Source organism: Clinocottus analis, unplaced genomic scaffold, assembly GCF_023055335.1.
Source record: "Clinocottus analis isolate CAN_PGR_092001 unplaced genomic scaffold, fCliAna1.0.p SCAF_179, whole genome shotgun sequence".
NCBI lineage: Eukaryota > Metazoa > Chordata > Actinopteri > Perciformes > Cottidae > Clinocottus > Clinocottus analis.
In genome coordinates, this window is record NW_027175908.1 from 1 (window position 1) to 15,388 (window position 15,388).

Here is a 15,388-nt window from a genome sequence, read left to right on the forward strand (position 1 = left end):
CTTCCTTCCTGCCGCTGTCAGACAGTACAACCAACACTACCCCTAACAGAACACTTCTTCATTTATTCATTAGTGTGCAATATAAATCTAATGTATCCACTGTGCATTCGAAATATTAAAAATGTAGAGCATCGATCCACTTCTGTTGTTGTTGACAAAGTAACATGGTCAAAATGAATTTAACCTCCCATGTAAAGACTGATATTAAACATGTTATTCCTTATCTATGTGCATAGATCTACTGATAGCAGAAACTACCATTCCGAGGATAATCCTCCCAGCGTCAGTAAAGACGAATCGGGGTAAGATGAGTTGGTGATGTTGGACGTTTAATATAACGAGAAATTAATTCAAAGGAAAATGACTGACACAGAAAGAAGCACTGTGAATTACGCTTCAAGACTCAACTATGTTAAAGATGTTATAAGATTTACATTTGTATTTATAATCTGTTTTAAAGATGGCTTGAGCCAGAAGGACCAGTCTCTCCTGCACCCCGCAATGTTTCCATGAAAAGTGACTGGTCTGAGGATGAGCCTCCCAGCTTCAGTAAAGATGAACCGGGGTGAAATGAGTTGGTTCTGTTGGATGTTTAATATCCCAATAGATCTATTTGAAGAGAGTGACTGAAAACAAAAAGAGAAGCACTGTGAATTCCTCTTAAGACACATGGCCACTTTCTATAATGTCTACCTGAGCAAAATATGAAGTTGCTCTTCCTCTGATATTGTAGTTATGTTGGCTGTTTAATACAACAAAATATAAAAATTCAGAATGACTATCCAGAAAGAAGAAATGCTGTAAATTCCACTTTGAGGCTCAGCGGTATTGAAAATGTGAAATGTGTTAAAGTTGGTCATAATAATCTGTTTTAAGATGGCTTGAGCCCAGACCAGTCTCTCCTGCACCCAGCAATGTTTCCATGAAAAGTGACAGGTCCAAAGGTGAGCCTCTCAGCTTCAGTAAAGACAAAGCAGGGTAAGGTGACGTGGTCAAAATTATGTTAGAAATTAATTTAATCTCCCATGTAAAGACGGATATTAAACATGTTATTCCTTATCTATGTGCATAGATCCACTGATAGCAGAAACCGTTCCCAGGATGATCCTCCCAGCTTCAGTAAAGACGAACCAGGGTAAGATGAGACGGTTATGTTGGATGTTTGATATAATGAGAAATGAATCAGAAGAGAATGACTGACAGAAAGAGAAGCACTGTGAATTCCACTTCAAGACTTAACAATGGTAAAGATGTTATACGATTTACATGCGTATTTATAATCGGTTTTAAAGATGGCTTGAGACAGAAAAAAGTCTCTCCTGCACCCAGCAATGTTTCTATGAAAAGTGACTGGTATAAGGATGAGCCTCCCAGCTTCAGTAAAGATGAACCGGGGTGAGAGAAGTTGGTTATGTTGGATGTTTAATATACCAATAAATCCATTCGAGGAGAATGACTGAAACAAAAAGAGAAGCACTGTGAATTCCTCTTAAGACACATGGCCACTTTCTATAATGTCCACCTGAGCAAAGTATGAAGTTGCTCTTCCTCTGATATTGTAGTTATGTTGGCTGTTTAATACAACAAAATATAAAAATTGAGTGACTACAGAAAGAAGAAATGCTGTGAATTCCACTTTGAGGCTCAGCGGTATTGAAGATGTGAAATGTGTTAAAGTTGGTCATAATAATCTGTTTTAAGATGGCTTGAGCCCAGACCAGCCTCTCCTGCACCCAGCAATGTTTCCATGAAAAGTGACAGGTCCAAGGGTGAGCCTCTCAGCTTCAGTAAAGACAAAGCAGGGTAAGTTGGGTTGGTGGAGAAATATTGTAAAGTATGTTGGATGTTTGACACTGAGCGACTCTCAGATAAAGATGAATAAATTAAGAACAAGGATTTGTCAGAGTGGTAAAATTAATATTTCTGACCTTCAAGCTTAACACTAGTAATAATTACAATAATGGTTGTTATCGTGAAATTAAATTCAATCTGTGTTAAAGGCTGCCTGAGCACAAACGATCAGTCTCTCATGCCACCGGCAACGTTTCCGAGTCTGATCCTCTCGACTTCACGGCTGGGTTAAGGTAGGAAAAAACATGTGCAACAGAGACAAAGACAAAATAGAACGATATGAGGACAAATGTATTTTTTGGTATTGACACAAACACATCTCGACTGTGTCCAGCAGTGATTCAAAGGAAACTGACCAGGATGAGCAAGACATCAGGAGAGGTATACAAACAAGAAGCAACACAGACAAGTTTAATGTTTAGAATAAATACACTTTTTAACAAAACATTTGAAATGAATATTCTTCATCTAAAGGCAAAGATGTCGTGAAGAGGAGAATCCTAAATCAGCATGAAAAGGAACTTAAAGAACATGAAACCGACACAGAACTCTACGAGATACAAGATGTGGACAGCGCAGGCGCTAAAGCCCAACCCTTTAAAGCATTATTTCTTAAGTCAAAGAAAAATGAAGTAAGAACAGTGCTGATGAAAGGAGTAGCTGGTGTTGGTAAAACATTTCAAACGAAGTTGTTCATGGTAGATTGGGCAAAAGGAAAATCCAACAAAAAGATAGACCTGATAGTTTTATGTAATTTTGGTGAGCTGAATTCAAGAAAAGAAGATCTAAGCCTGAAAGATCTGATTCGTCATTCCTTCAATGAGGATCGAGTCGGAGATTACAACGACGACGACAAGTGTACAGTAGCGTTTGTCCTTGATGGCTTGGAAGAATGTAAACTACCTCTGAATTTTGCAAAGAATAAGGACTTGACAAATGTGGAAGAGCCAGCCTCGATGGATGTGCTGCTAACAAACCTCATCAAAGGGAATTTGCTTCCGTCTGCTAAGCTCTGGATCATCTCTCAACCTTCAGGAGTTGACAAGATTCCTCCACGTTATATTGAGAAAGTGACAGAATGTCGAGGTATGAAACTATGACAGTACATAATTTCTGATATATTTACTTTCAACAGCATTGTTTACTTTAAAATGTTGTTTTGGTATTGTACTGTGAATCATTTTAGCTGTATTTGTTTAAAACGATCACTTTTATGATACTTCAAAATAACTGATTAACAGGCCCTTTTATCCTTCATTATCAATAACTTTGTTTTATTTATTCAGAGACCTCGAAGCGATGTCAGAAGCTAACGTCAGCCATGCGGGAAAGATTTCTGAAAGAAACCAATCAAGAAGAAGACATAAATCATCCGAACCAGAAAAACACGGAACACATAATGAGAGAAAACCAAAGTGGTGAGGTCAATGGCGAAGAAAATATTGGACATACTAAAGTGAAATCTGTGACACAAGTCCATGCAGGATCTGACATCTTCAAGAATATAAAAGGGAATAAGATCCGATCTGTGCTGACCACTGGAGACGCTGGGATTGGAAAATCCTTCCATGTGCAGAAGTTCATAAAACAGTGGGCTAAAAAGGACAAGCAGTCACAATTAAGTGACGTCGTATTTCTACTTCACCTCTCTGAACTGAATTTGATTAAAGATACAGAAGTCAGTTTGATGGGACTTCTTAATGTTTTCTACGAGGAAACTAATGCATTCGTGATCTCTAACTTTGAACAGTTCAATGTCTTATTTGTCTTGGACGGTTTGGAAGCCTATCACCAGCCTCTTGACTTGGACAACATCGACCGCTTGACTGATGTCAGAGCGCCAGCTTCAGTGGACGTTATACTAACAAACCTCATCAGAGGAACCCTGTTTCCTTCTGCCCGGATCTGGATAACCTCCCGACTGAAGTCGCTTGATGCTTGGGTCGACAGGACGACAGAAATACGATGTAAGCATATGGGTGCAGATCAAAGCTGGGAAGCGGTTTAAATATGTGTGCAAGCATGTTTAAAGTATTTCAATTAAAATCAAACAGTCTCCCTGAGGTAGCATAAATGCTTAAAACTGCTATGAAATTAAAACTGTTCCGAAGTCTTTACTATTAAGTATCTGCTGGTTCAGAGGCCGATACTAATACTGGCTGCGTTTCCCAGATTCGTTAAGACGCTCTTAAGCGCTAAGAGCGCTGTGAAAGAACGACGTGTTTCCCAGAGTCGTTCTTAGCTTAAGACGCTCTTTCACAAAGAAGCAAACGTAAGATCGGTCTGACCCACTCTTAGCAGCCTTCTTAGCGACAAACGCTCACTGCAGCCGCGTCAGGGAAAGTTATATCTGATATTCAAAGGAATACTTAAACCATGCGTAATGATGAATGTGCGCCCTCAGCTGCAGAACACTGACGCAAGAAAAATAATAGCATAAACAGAAAAATAACGATATAAAAATAAAGAATTTCCCCTGTGTTCCTGTAGCTCCATAAATAAAATGAATCAGCATTACTATCACTCATTACATTTTCACACACATTCGGCAGCTAAATATGAGTTTACGTTAGCTATAAAAACATCAACAACCCTGTGGTATTTCACAGATATCAGGGAAACTGACAGGTGTAACTGAACTCGGCTGAAACCTCATCAAGAGAGGCTCCACGTCTAAAGGTGTCGCTGAAGTCCACGCGTGAGCGACACCACGGCTGCAATACAGCATATTCTCGCTGCTAACCAACAGCGTCGCCCTGCGCGAAGCCAGATAGTTTACATAAATGCATATGAGCGTCAGCACTTCTCCACTTAATGTGCTGTCGGTCCTGGCTGTCCAGTCCAAGTGCCGACTTCCCCGTGTGGAGATCCAACGCCTCGTCACGCTAGTGTCACCACACATCCAGGGGCCAACTCGCTGCAATGTTGCCCTCAGCCTGTGTTTTTACACAGTGGGGAGCTTCCTGGAGGTCGTGAGGGACGGCACCGGCCTCAGCAAGGCATCGGTTTCACGGAGTGTGGCGGCGTGACACCGATCCTCCTGCGCCATGCCCGCACAGGTCCGCCAGGTCCACCGTGGATTTCATGCCGTGGCTGGAATCCCCGGGTGGTTGGTGTCGTGGATGTCACACACATGCGCGCCCGTAGAATAATTGCACCTGTGTGTGGGGACCACAGCGTGTTGTGTGTGATTTATGCGCTGATAAAGTCGTGGGTGATCGATTTACCTGGCATCGATTTGATTTAATTTCAGCAACACGGCGGTGGACAGCTCCCACTAAGAGCGTCTTAGGAAGCTTCTTTGGCGAGATCTTAAGAAGGCAGTTAAGAACGCATCTGGGAAACACTCGTATCTTAGCGCTCCTTCTTAAGGCTGATTTATACTCGGGTTTTACGCAGAGACGCAAGCACGCAAGACACGCATGGCCGACATTGCGTGGTCAAATCGGCCATTTTGCGTGCTTGCGTGTGTCACCCCAAATGTCTGACTATCCGTCAAAGCTACGCGAGCCTTATTGAGCCCTGTGATTGGTCCGCTAACCACATCCTTTCTGAGTCTCTCATTTCCGGTTTCATAGCATAATACCGCTGTTTTGAAAAGCCACAGCAGAAACGCAAACAATGGATCCCGTTGAACGTTTGGCTGAAGAGGTCCACAAATATTAGCATTTATAAAACCCGTCTGACGGAGTATTAGGACACGCAGACGGAGGTGAATTCCTGGAGGGAGATATCTCTGAACGTCGGTGTGCATGTCGACTCTAAACGGTCGTTGCGCCACCTACTGTTCTTGTGTATGGAAAACGCAGGGGAACTAAAAATCAAAACGAGTCCGTCAATCCGACTGCGTGGCCAGCCGGAGTTGGAGTTGCAGAAGTATAATTCAGCCTTTAGCGAACCCTTTTTTCGAGCCTTCTTAAGTCCTTAAGAACGATCGAATCTGGGAAACACAGCCAGTGGCTGTTGACCTATTATATATCTGACAGTGAAATGACAGCAATAGACAACTAAATCTTACCTGACTCAACTTAATTTATACCAAGCTTCTTGATCGTAACGCTTGAGGTCCTAGTTCAAAGCTGTCAACGAAGTTTATAATCTTGAAGTACTGATATGATATTTAACTGGGAGAATTGGACTCCTAAAATCGACACAACCCGATTAGTGAGAAGACAAGTTTCTTGAAGGCAATCTTCGACAAGTATACACACTGGCTGCAAAGCTAAAATAGTATTTTTGCTGCCAATTAATCGTTGAGAAGCTGCTTCCTGAATGCCGTTATTTGTTAATAAGAGAGAGAGAGGTGAAAAGACATGTTTTTGTGTCTGAGTTTAGCAAACCTTGCATTTAGCCTCCCCCACTCATCCTGGTGCAGCCAAATAAGTTGGACTGCATATGTCACAAAATGTTGGCACTGCAGGCTCTGGTAAAGGAAGTTGCGTAATCCCAGTAAGACTACAGTAAAGCAAAGATTAGCTTTATTTTAGCCGATAACATTCCATTTAAATATGTCTGTATTAGCCCCAATTGAGACATGACTTGTTTTAATAGCACATGTTTTCCCATTACATAATCATTCAGTTGCTGCCAGATTGTACTTTAAGGAGAAAAGCAAGTTCACCATTATTTGTCCAAAATAAACAACTGTGAAAATAGACCAGCAGGTTAAGGAGGAGAAATCAGGTTCCCACTCATACCATCAAAGTATGAAGGGTCATAATTAATGCTCATATTCAACTTCTTCTTGGGCTGATTCTTAAATGTTTTAAGCTCTGATTCATTTTCAGTGTCCAAACAATCAAATACAAAAAAAAACATACTTACTGATGCTATGGTTTAGATTTTATAAACTTGCACCATGATTGCACACATTTATTGTCACAATTATTGTCTAATTAAGATCCTTAGTGACTTTAACATGTATTTTCCTCCAGGCAAGCCTCATGTTGCAAGTCAACAGAGACTCAAATCTCAGCTGAAGGAGCAATTCTCCTTTGTGCCTGAGGGGATTGATATGCAGAGACCCTCCGCTCTTCTGAATGAGATCTACACAGATCTTCACATCGTCGAGGGAGAGGTGGGAGAGGTCAATGCTCAGCCTGAGATCAAACAAATTCAAGATGCAAAGTTCAAACAAGTGGGAGAAGAAACATTGATTAAATATCATGACATCTTCAACCCTACAGCCAGAGAAAACATACCCATTAGAACTGTGCTGACGATGGGAGTGGCAGGCATTGGAAAGACGTTTGCCACAAAGAAGTACATGCTGGACTGGGCTGAGGGGAAGGACAACGGGGACATATTTTATATGTTTCCACTTTCTTTCCGAGAGCTAAATTTGAGGAAAGGGCAAGAGCATAGCTTGGAGGAACTAATCCATCAATTCTACCCGGGTATGAAGACATCAGAAATACTGAACTATGACCAGTACAGAATCCTGATTGTCCTGGATGGTCTTGATGAATGTCGTGTTGATCTTGACTTCAGTCAAGTTTGGACAGATATGAGAAAGCCAACCTCAATCGATGTTCTTCTGACAAACCTAATCGAAGGAAATCTGCTGTCTAAAGCTCAACTCTGGATCACCTCCCGACCTGCAGCATCCAATCATATCCCTGCTGAGAAAGTTGACCGGGTTATAGTGGTGCAAGGATTTAATGATGAGCAGAAGGAGGAGTACTTCAAGAAGTACTTTAAGAGATTCAATGATAAAGATTTTGCTGAGAAAATCTTGTCACATGTCAAAAAATGTAGGAGCCTTTACATCATGTGTCACATCCCTGTCTTCTGTTGGATCACAGCAAAAGTTCTGGAGGACTTTGTGAACAGAAATGAAGAAGGAAGGATGCCCAAGACTATGACTGACCTGTACATACATTTCCTTGTGTTACAGTGCAGACAGGCTACTGTGAAGTATGGTGAAGACGAGACAGTTGAAAATGCTGACACAGATTCATGCTGGAATACAAGAAACAAGGAAACAGTCATGTCTCTGGGAAAATTGGCTTTTGACGGGCTGAAGGAAGGAAGCCTTCTATACACAAAAGAACACTTGACAGAGTGCAAAATTGACATCACAAAAACTGCAGTCTTCTCAGGATTGTTCACTCAGATCAAACAAAAAACCTGTGGGCTGTACCAAAACAACTTGTTTTGCTTTGTCCATCTGAGCATTCAAGAGTTTATGGCAGCTTTGTATGTCTTTCACACATTCAATAACACAGGTGAAAATCTGCTTGCCATGCCTGCTCCAACTATTGGAGATGCTCCTGCAGACTTCTGCAAGATAGCAGTGGACAAGGCATTAGATAGCAAAAATGGAGAATGGGATTTGTTTCTCCGCTTCCTGTTAGGCCTGTCTCTGGAGACCAATCAGAATCTACTGAAAGAGCTGCTGAGGAAGACAGAAGACAACAAGGAGACCACCAACAAGGAAACCATCAAGTACATAAAAGAAAAGATTCGGGAAGAGAACAGCGATGCAGATCAAAATTGCAATCTGTTCTACTGTCTGAATGAGCTGAATGACCACTCTCTTGTCGAAGAAGTGAAAACGTACCTGCAATCAGAAACATTCACGTTTGATAATTTCTCCACCTCCCAGTGGTCAGCTCTGACTTTTGTGCTGCTAACATCAGATGAGAAGCTCGATGTGTTTGATCTGAAAAAGTACCTGAAGTCAGAGAAAGTTCTTCTGGGAATGTTGCCGGTAGTTAAAGTCTCCAAAACTGCTTTGTAAGTATTTTCAAATGCTCGTTCAAATATTTGTTGTCTTGCTATATGCTACATGTGAAGTCTATCTATTTATTCAAAACTGAAATTTGTTTACCTTGAGTTTCCCAAATTGGTTGATACTGGGCTAAGATTAGTCTTCTGTTGACTTGGGTCTTCTTTGTGTTGAGTTGGGCCCATGTTTTATCAATACATAAACGAGTTGAGCCTTCAAGATCAGACCATATACTCATCAAGACATGCTATATTTAGATTATATATTTTTAAAAAAACAGTTTTTACCTCCTCCAAGGAGGTTATGTTCTTGGTTAGGTTAGTCTGGGAATTACAAAAATACTTTTGGTTGGATTTTCAGAAAGTCAGCGGAAGAAAAAACATTATGATGATTATGATTATTTTGTAACATCTGGATTACATGGGCATTATTTTTTACTTGTAGGAACTGCCTTGATGGAGGTCTGTGCTCTAGAAATGTCCTTCTAGTCCATCTTTATTTCTGTTGTCTAAAAGTGAGATTACTGTTAGCAAATTAGTGTCGAGCACAGACAACGAGTTCTGAGGGATTTGGCAGGTAGTACTGTGATTTAACACATCTGAATAACATGGTCTGTTTGATGTCTAAACATTTGCAGATACAAGTAAGAGTCTGCTGTGGAACATGCCTATTTATGCCTGCAAATGATTTCACAGGCTGAGTTGGTGTGAGCTCTCAGAGGAATCCTGCAGAGGTCTGTCGTCCTCGGTTCTCTGCTCCCCATCCTGTAATCTGACAAACATGGACCTGAGTCATAACGAGCTGCTGGACTCAGGTGTGCAGCTGCTTGCTGAAGGCTTGAAGAATGTACACTGTAAACTGGAAATTCTCAAGTAGGTGTACAGTGCATTCACTTTAATTTTCAAAGTTTGCGGCAGCAAAGGTTTTGGTGAAGTAAATTTATCTCCAGAGAACATGATATAGAGTCCAAATATGAACAGTGGTTCGACAACTGAACCCTTTGTAAATTTGACAAAGATACCAACCTCTTCTGATGTCTATTCATAGCTGTCTGAACACCTGTGCACAATTCAGCTCTCTCTGAACAACTGTCAGCTCCTTACTCACTGTGGTCTCGCCTCCTCTGATGTTGGTGATGTTGCGATGTTCAACTTGACCTTAGGGATTATGGGAAATGGTGTTTGTTGACAATGTAAAATGCAACACAATTTGTAGAAACAATTGTGTGTGTGTGTTGTCTGCAGGCTGTTAGGTTGTCATGTGACAGAGAAAGGCTGCTCCTTCCTGGCCTCTGCTCTCAAGTCCAAAGCGGCCTCCTCCCTGAAACAGCTGGATCTGAGTTACAATCACCCAGGAGCCGATGGGGCGGCAATGCTTTCTGCAATAGCTGCAGATCCAAATACGAGCCTGCAGACACTCTGGTACGTTGAGATGTCAGGATGTGTGTTCATATGATTATACATTTGTATCGTTACAGCTGGTTCTCAGAGTTATAACAAGACTTAATCTACACTGAGCCAGCATATTATTATTTAGCAGGCTAGTTACCGAAACACTCAATAATTGCTTCGGTGTAAAGAGAAAAGAACATTTATTAAACCCAGGTATAAATGGGTCCCAGGTCCATATCAAATAAATATATATATATATACATATATATATATATATATATATATATATATATATATATATATATATATATATATATATATATATATATATATATATATATGTATGTATATATATATATATATATATATATATATATATGTATGTATATATATATATATATATATATATATATATATATGTATGTATATATATATATATATATATATATATATATATATATATATATATATATATATATATATATATATATATATATATATATATATATATATATATATGTATATATATATATATATATATATATATATATATGTATATATATATATATATATATATATATATATATATATATATATATATATATATGTATATATATATATATATATATATGTATATATATATATATATATATATATATATATATATATATGTATATATATATATATATATATATATATATATATATATATATATATATATATATATATATATATATATATATATATATATATATATATATATATATATATATATATATATATATATATATGTATATATATATATATATATATATGTATATATATATATATATATATGTATATATATATATATATATGTATATATATATATATATATATGTATATATATATATATATATATATATATATATATATATATATATATATATATATATATATATATATATATATATATATATGTATATATATATATTGTATTAAATTTGAAAATGTTTGTTCTTGACAACACTTTCTTAATTTTTTCTGCAGTTTGGACCACTGTGGAGCGCATCGGTTAAAGCCAGGACTGAAGAAGTGTATGTTTTTTTAAATTGTTTGTATTGTGGACTATGTTATCACTTTAATAGAGCCTTAAACAATACGCTCATTCCTGATAAATTTGAAATGAATGTCAAATAATATGCCTTCACCACACTTACCTTTGCCAGTAATATAGCGTCTGATAAAGTATTTTTGTTTTAATATATGTAGGCTTTTTACCCTGTGAGAGTTGTTACATGAAACATGCTTGGATTTCATCATGACTTTATTTAATTTGGATTTCATCTAAACAATGTAAAATGTTTTGTAGTCTTTAAACTTCTCGAAACAAAAATTTTCTTTTTCTCTTTTAGATGGTGCAGATCTGAAGCTTGATGAAAACACTGCAAGCAAGAGGCTTGCTCTGTTTGATAGCAACAGGAAAGCAAAAACTGTACAAACGCTAAATGAGAAAGTGCAACGACCTGAAAATGACGACAGATTTAAGAGGACTCAGGTGTTATGTGAGAAAGGCCTGAAAGGCTTCTGCTACTGGGAGGTGAAGTGGGGAGGGAAGGTCGGCATTGCAGTGTCATATGGAGGAGTCGGTAGAAAATGGGACGGAAGTGGTGGCCTCGGATGCAACGAGAAGTCCTGGAGTCTGCTCTGCTCGAAGACTGGATACACTGCCATACATGGGAAGATGTCTAAAGACATTAAGCCCAACATCAAGAAAGCATCCAAAGATGTTGATTCTAATGATAAGAAGACATCCAAAGATGTTAAGTCCAGTGGCAAGAAGACATCTAAAGATGTTGATTCCAACGATAAGAAGACATCCAAAGATGTTAAGTCCAGTGGCAAGAAGACATCTAAAGATGTTGATTCCAACGATAAGAAGACATCCAAAGATGTTAAGTCCAGTGGCAAGAAGACATCTGAAGATGTTGATTCCAACGATAAGAAGACATCCAAAGATGTTGAGTCTAATGACGAGAAGACATCCAAAAATGTTAAGTCCAACAATGAGAAAACATCCAATGATGTTGAGTCCAACGGCAAGAAGACATCCAAAGACGTTAGGCCCAACGACGGGACAACAGCCAAGAATGTTGAGTCCAACGACAAGAAGACTTTCAAAGATGTTAAGTCCAACGACAAGAAGACATCCAAAGATGTTAAACCAAACGACACAAAGACATCCAAAGATGTTAAACCAAACGACACAAAGACATCCAAAGCTGTTGAGTTCAACGACAAGAAGACATCCAAAGATGTTAAACCAAACGACACAAAGACATCCAAAGATGTTGAGTTCAACGACAAGAAGACATCCAAAGATGTTAAGCACATCAATGGAAAGATGTCCAAAGATGTTAAGTCCAAAGATGAAGTCCCCCTTTGCAAAAAAATAGGAGTATTTCTGGACTGGGAAGCTGGTACTCTGACTTATTACGGCGTCACACCAGAAAAGCAGTTTCTCATACACACCTTCCATGCCAAATTCACAGAACCTCTCTTCCCATGCTTCTGGTTTCAGAAGGGCTCTGTGACTTTGTGTGAGATGAACATCTGTAGTGATCACTAGATGCTACACTCTACATTTCAATAGATTAGCAAAAGCTTACCTGTGTCATTTCAATACCATTATGTGAAATACTGACTGATTATTTCCTGCCTAATGTTAATACATCAACTTTGCAATATTTGTTTTATCATGCCATATCTTAACATTCTTTTTTTGCCCCACACAAATCCGTTAACTCTGTTAATATTGTGCTGCCAGATTTGTTTTAGGTACACTTCAATGTGTATTATTGTATTAATTGACTTGCATTGATGCAAGTATTACTTACTTTTGTAAAGTAGTCAGAGCAGAATCTAACCCCCGGTTTATTATTGTAAATAAATGAATAAATAATGAACATTATTATTTTTATTACTATTATTATTATAATATACCGGGGTTACATATGAATTAATAAATATTCGTTATTGTTAGCATTATTATATGCCAATCCCAGACCGGGGTTGCGTATAAAGATCCGGGTCAGGGTCAGGCAACTTCCGGTTGTAAAACGGCGCAAGCAGAGAAGCGAGCAGTTGTGACAGGAGCGGCGGGTTCCAGCGAGTATTCTGCATTTGCATGACAGTGTGATCATTGTTGTTTGTCACTGTACAATATCACAGTAAAAAAACTGTTTTGATCGCACTTTACGGCTCATGTTTCCTCAGGAATTGGGCTCCGCAGCCGAACCTGGTAAATCCTTTGTGCTAAGTTAGTCCATCTTAGTTAAACAACATATAGCCACAGGTTACAAGAAGGTACAGACAAAATATGAGCATATACAATTACAGACAGGAGCAAATGTACAGCATTTAGTCAGCTTTACTCCTGTCTGATGGAGTAAATTTGCTCCAATCACAAGGAATCTCAAGGAAATTAGCTGGTTTAACATTTTAATGTGGGTTGGACTGTAAAACAACCAGAAGAGTCATATAGCTGTCAATATGCTAACCCACAATTTGCTCATGGACCGCTGACCTACTGTCATAATGTTGTACCGTATTGTGGGGAACTTTCTGATCCTTCCCTGATTTAATGCAGACCTTAATTTGGCCAGAAACTCTGGTCTTTAGGCCCTTTTGATACTTCTTTGCTGTCTTCCCTTTTCTAATTTTGGATTATTTTTAGTGTTCTGAAACTTACTGGAGTGAATATTACACCTTTACTCTAGGTTACCGGCATCAGGGCTATTTGCACAAGAGTTTGTGCGTATCAATAGCATAACGCCTGCAGACGTTATGTTATCGTTTGTGTGTTGCCTATGGGGCATTTTGCCTTGTAAAGGCCCTTGACGTTAATATTTCTGTATAATTTGGTTAGGAACTGTTTCTCTGGCTTCTTCCCGCTCAGCTGAAATCCAGGGCTTCAGTACCGCCACAACTTGATATTAAAATGAATGAGATTCTGATGTGAAGATGTGAAAGATACAAATAAATAAATACAAATTCTCTCCTGAACAACTTGTATGTGTGTCTATATATACCATCCATACGAATAACTGCATTTATTCCTCTCTAAATGTAGTTTTCTGCTATTATTTCTTATACATCATTCTTTGTTTCCTATTTATATACTCATGTCTTACTCATAATGCTATGTGTTGCATAATATATTCTGGTTTATTCATCATATGGGTACTAGAGGTGATCATTATTTGTTCAACCAACAAAACTGTCTGTCTCAGTATTTCGGATAGAAGACGGGGAAGTGGGTGTATTTATACCGAAAGTCACGCTAAATCGTCCAATTGTTGTATTTTCTTCAAGGTTAGAGTTTGTGCTGCGGATTTAATTAGTGAGGGCTACTTCAGAATCCTTCATTATGAAAGCTTTTTTATGAATATGGAAAAAACTGCAAACACTTTAGTGCAGCTCCTGGTAGAATTGTTGCACCTGTTTGCTCCTCTGCACAGCTGGCCAGTGGCAGCATCTTTCTGCCTCTCTTCTCAGGTCTGTCTTCCTCAATCTGCGTCAGTCCATCACTTGGCGAGGTCGTCTGTGTCTTCCATGTCTCTTTCTGAACAGTCTGTCAGGCACAATTTCATTGACCTTTCCCTTCAATTGAATCTTAATGACAAAGTGCTGTGCGTTTTGTGGTGTGGTGTTACGTAGTAGAGAGAGGAATCCTGGTCAATGGAGGGATTTAAATGGGTAAGTGAACGCAGCTGCAGTGTATGTTCTCCAGATCCAGGATGTGCGGTGATGTTGAAACAGCACATTTAGATTGGCAGATACGACTAACGGAATTGCGATTGAGCCCGATGGGAGAAATTATTCCCATTAATGTCCTTCACAATGTAGCAAAAAAGGAATGCTGGAAGAAATGAAAAGACTGGACCTTTTCTATATGCATTAATTCGGTAAAATATCTTTCCACCACAATTAATTTTATCGTGTCCACTTTCATCTGCAGGAGGGCTGCGGTTTAACAACACAACCAATGGTTTTAACACCGGTTTCCTTGGAATAATTTGGAAACCAATTTTAGCTAACATTTCAGTCTCAAAACCAAACACTGAAAAATAACATGTCAAACATCTTAAACATTATTTAAACATTTCAGCTCAATAACAAACTCGTCCCTAAACATACAGGGTGGTGTGCTTCAACTAGCCACAGGACCAACACACATAATAATATCATAGATTACAAACGCAGTAGAAAGTTGATTCCGATAACCGTGTGTGTGTGTGTGTGTGTGTGTGTGTGTGTGTGTGTGTGTGTGTGTGTGTGTGTGTGTGTGTGTAAGCATCAGAATGCAGGCGGTAATGAATTACACCCTTTATAGACAAGCCCAAAAGAATAATAGCACAGGAAGGGGATAACTGAG

General features: G+C 38.7%; 1 protein-coding gene across 2 annotated transcripts; it reads left to right on the top strand.

Annotated features, from left to right (window-relative positions):
* The first annotated feature begins 86 nt into the window (after window positions 1-86).
* Window positions 87-13,975, top strand: LOC137788438 (uncharacterized). 2 transcript variants are annotated; one of them, XM_068581212.1, is made up of 13 exons: window positions 87-302; window positions 877-978; window positions 1,073-1,135; window positions 1,702-1,803; window positions 2,001-2,084; window positions 2,186-2,232; window positions 2,326-2,937; window positions 3,138-3,818; window positions 6,786-8,589; window positions 9,277-9,453; window positions 9,826-10,002; window positions 11,002-11,048; window positions 11,367-13,975. In XM_068581212.1, exons 1-13 carry the CDS (start codon window positions 211-213, stop codon window positions 12,578-12,580), a joined length of 5,202 nt encoding a protein of 1,733 aa, XP_068437313.1. In that variant the 5' UTR covers window positions 87-210; the 3' UTR covers window positions 12,581-13,975. The 2 variants fall into 2 exon arrangements, with proteins under 2 accessions (XP_068437313.1, XP_068437314.1); XM_068581213.1 differs by having other exon boundaries at window positions 2,189-2,232.
* Window positions 13,976-15,388: the final 1,413 nt, after the last annotated feature.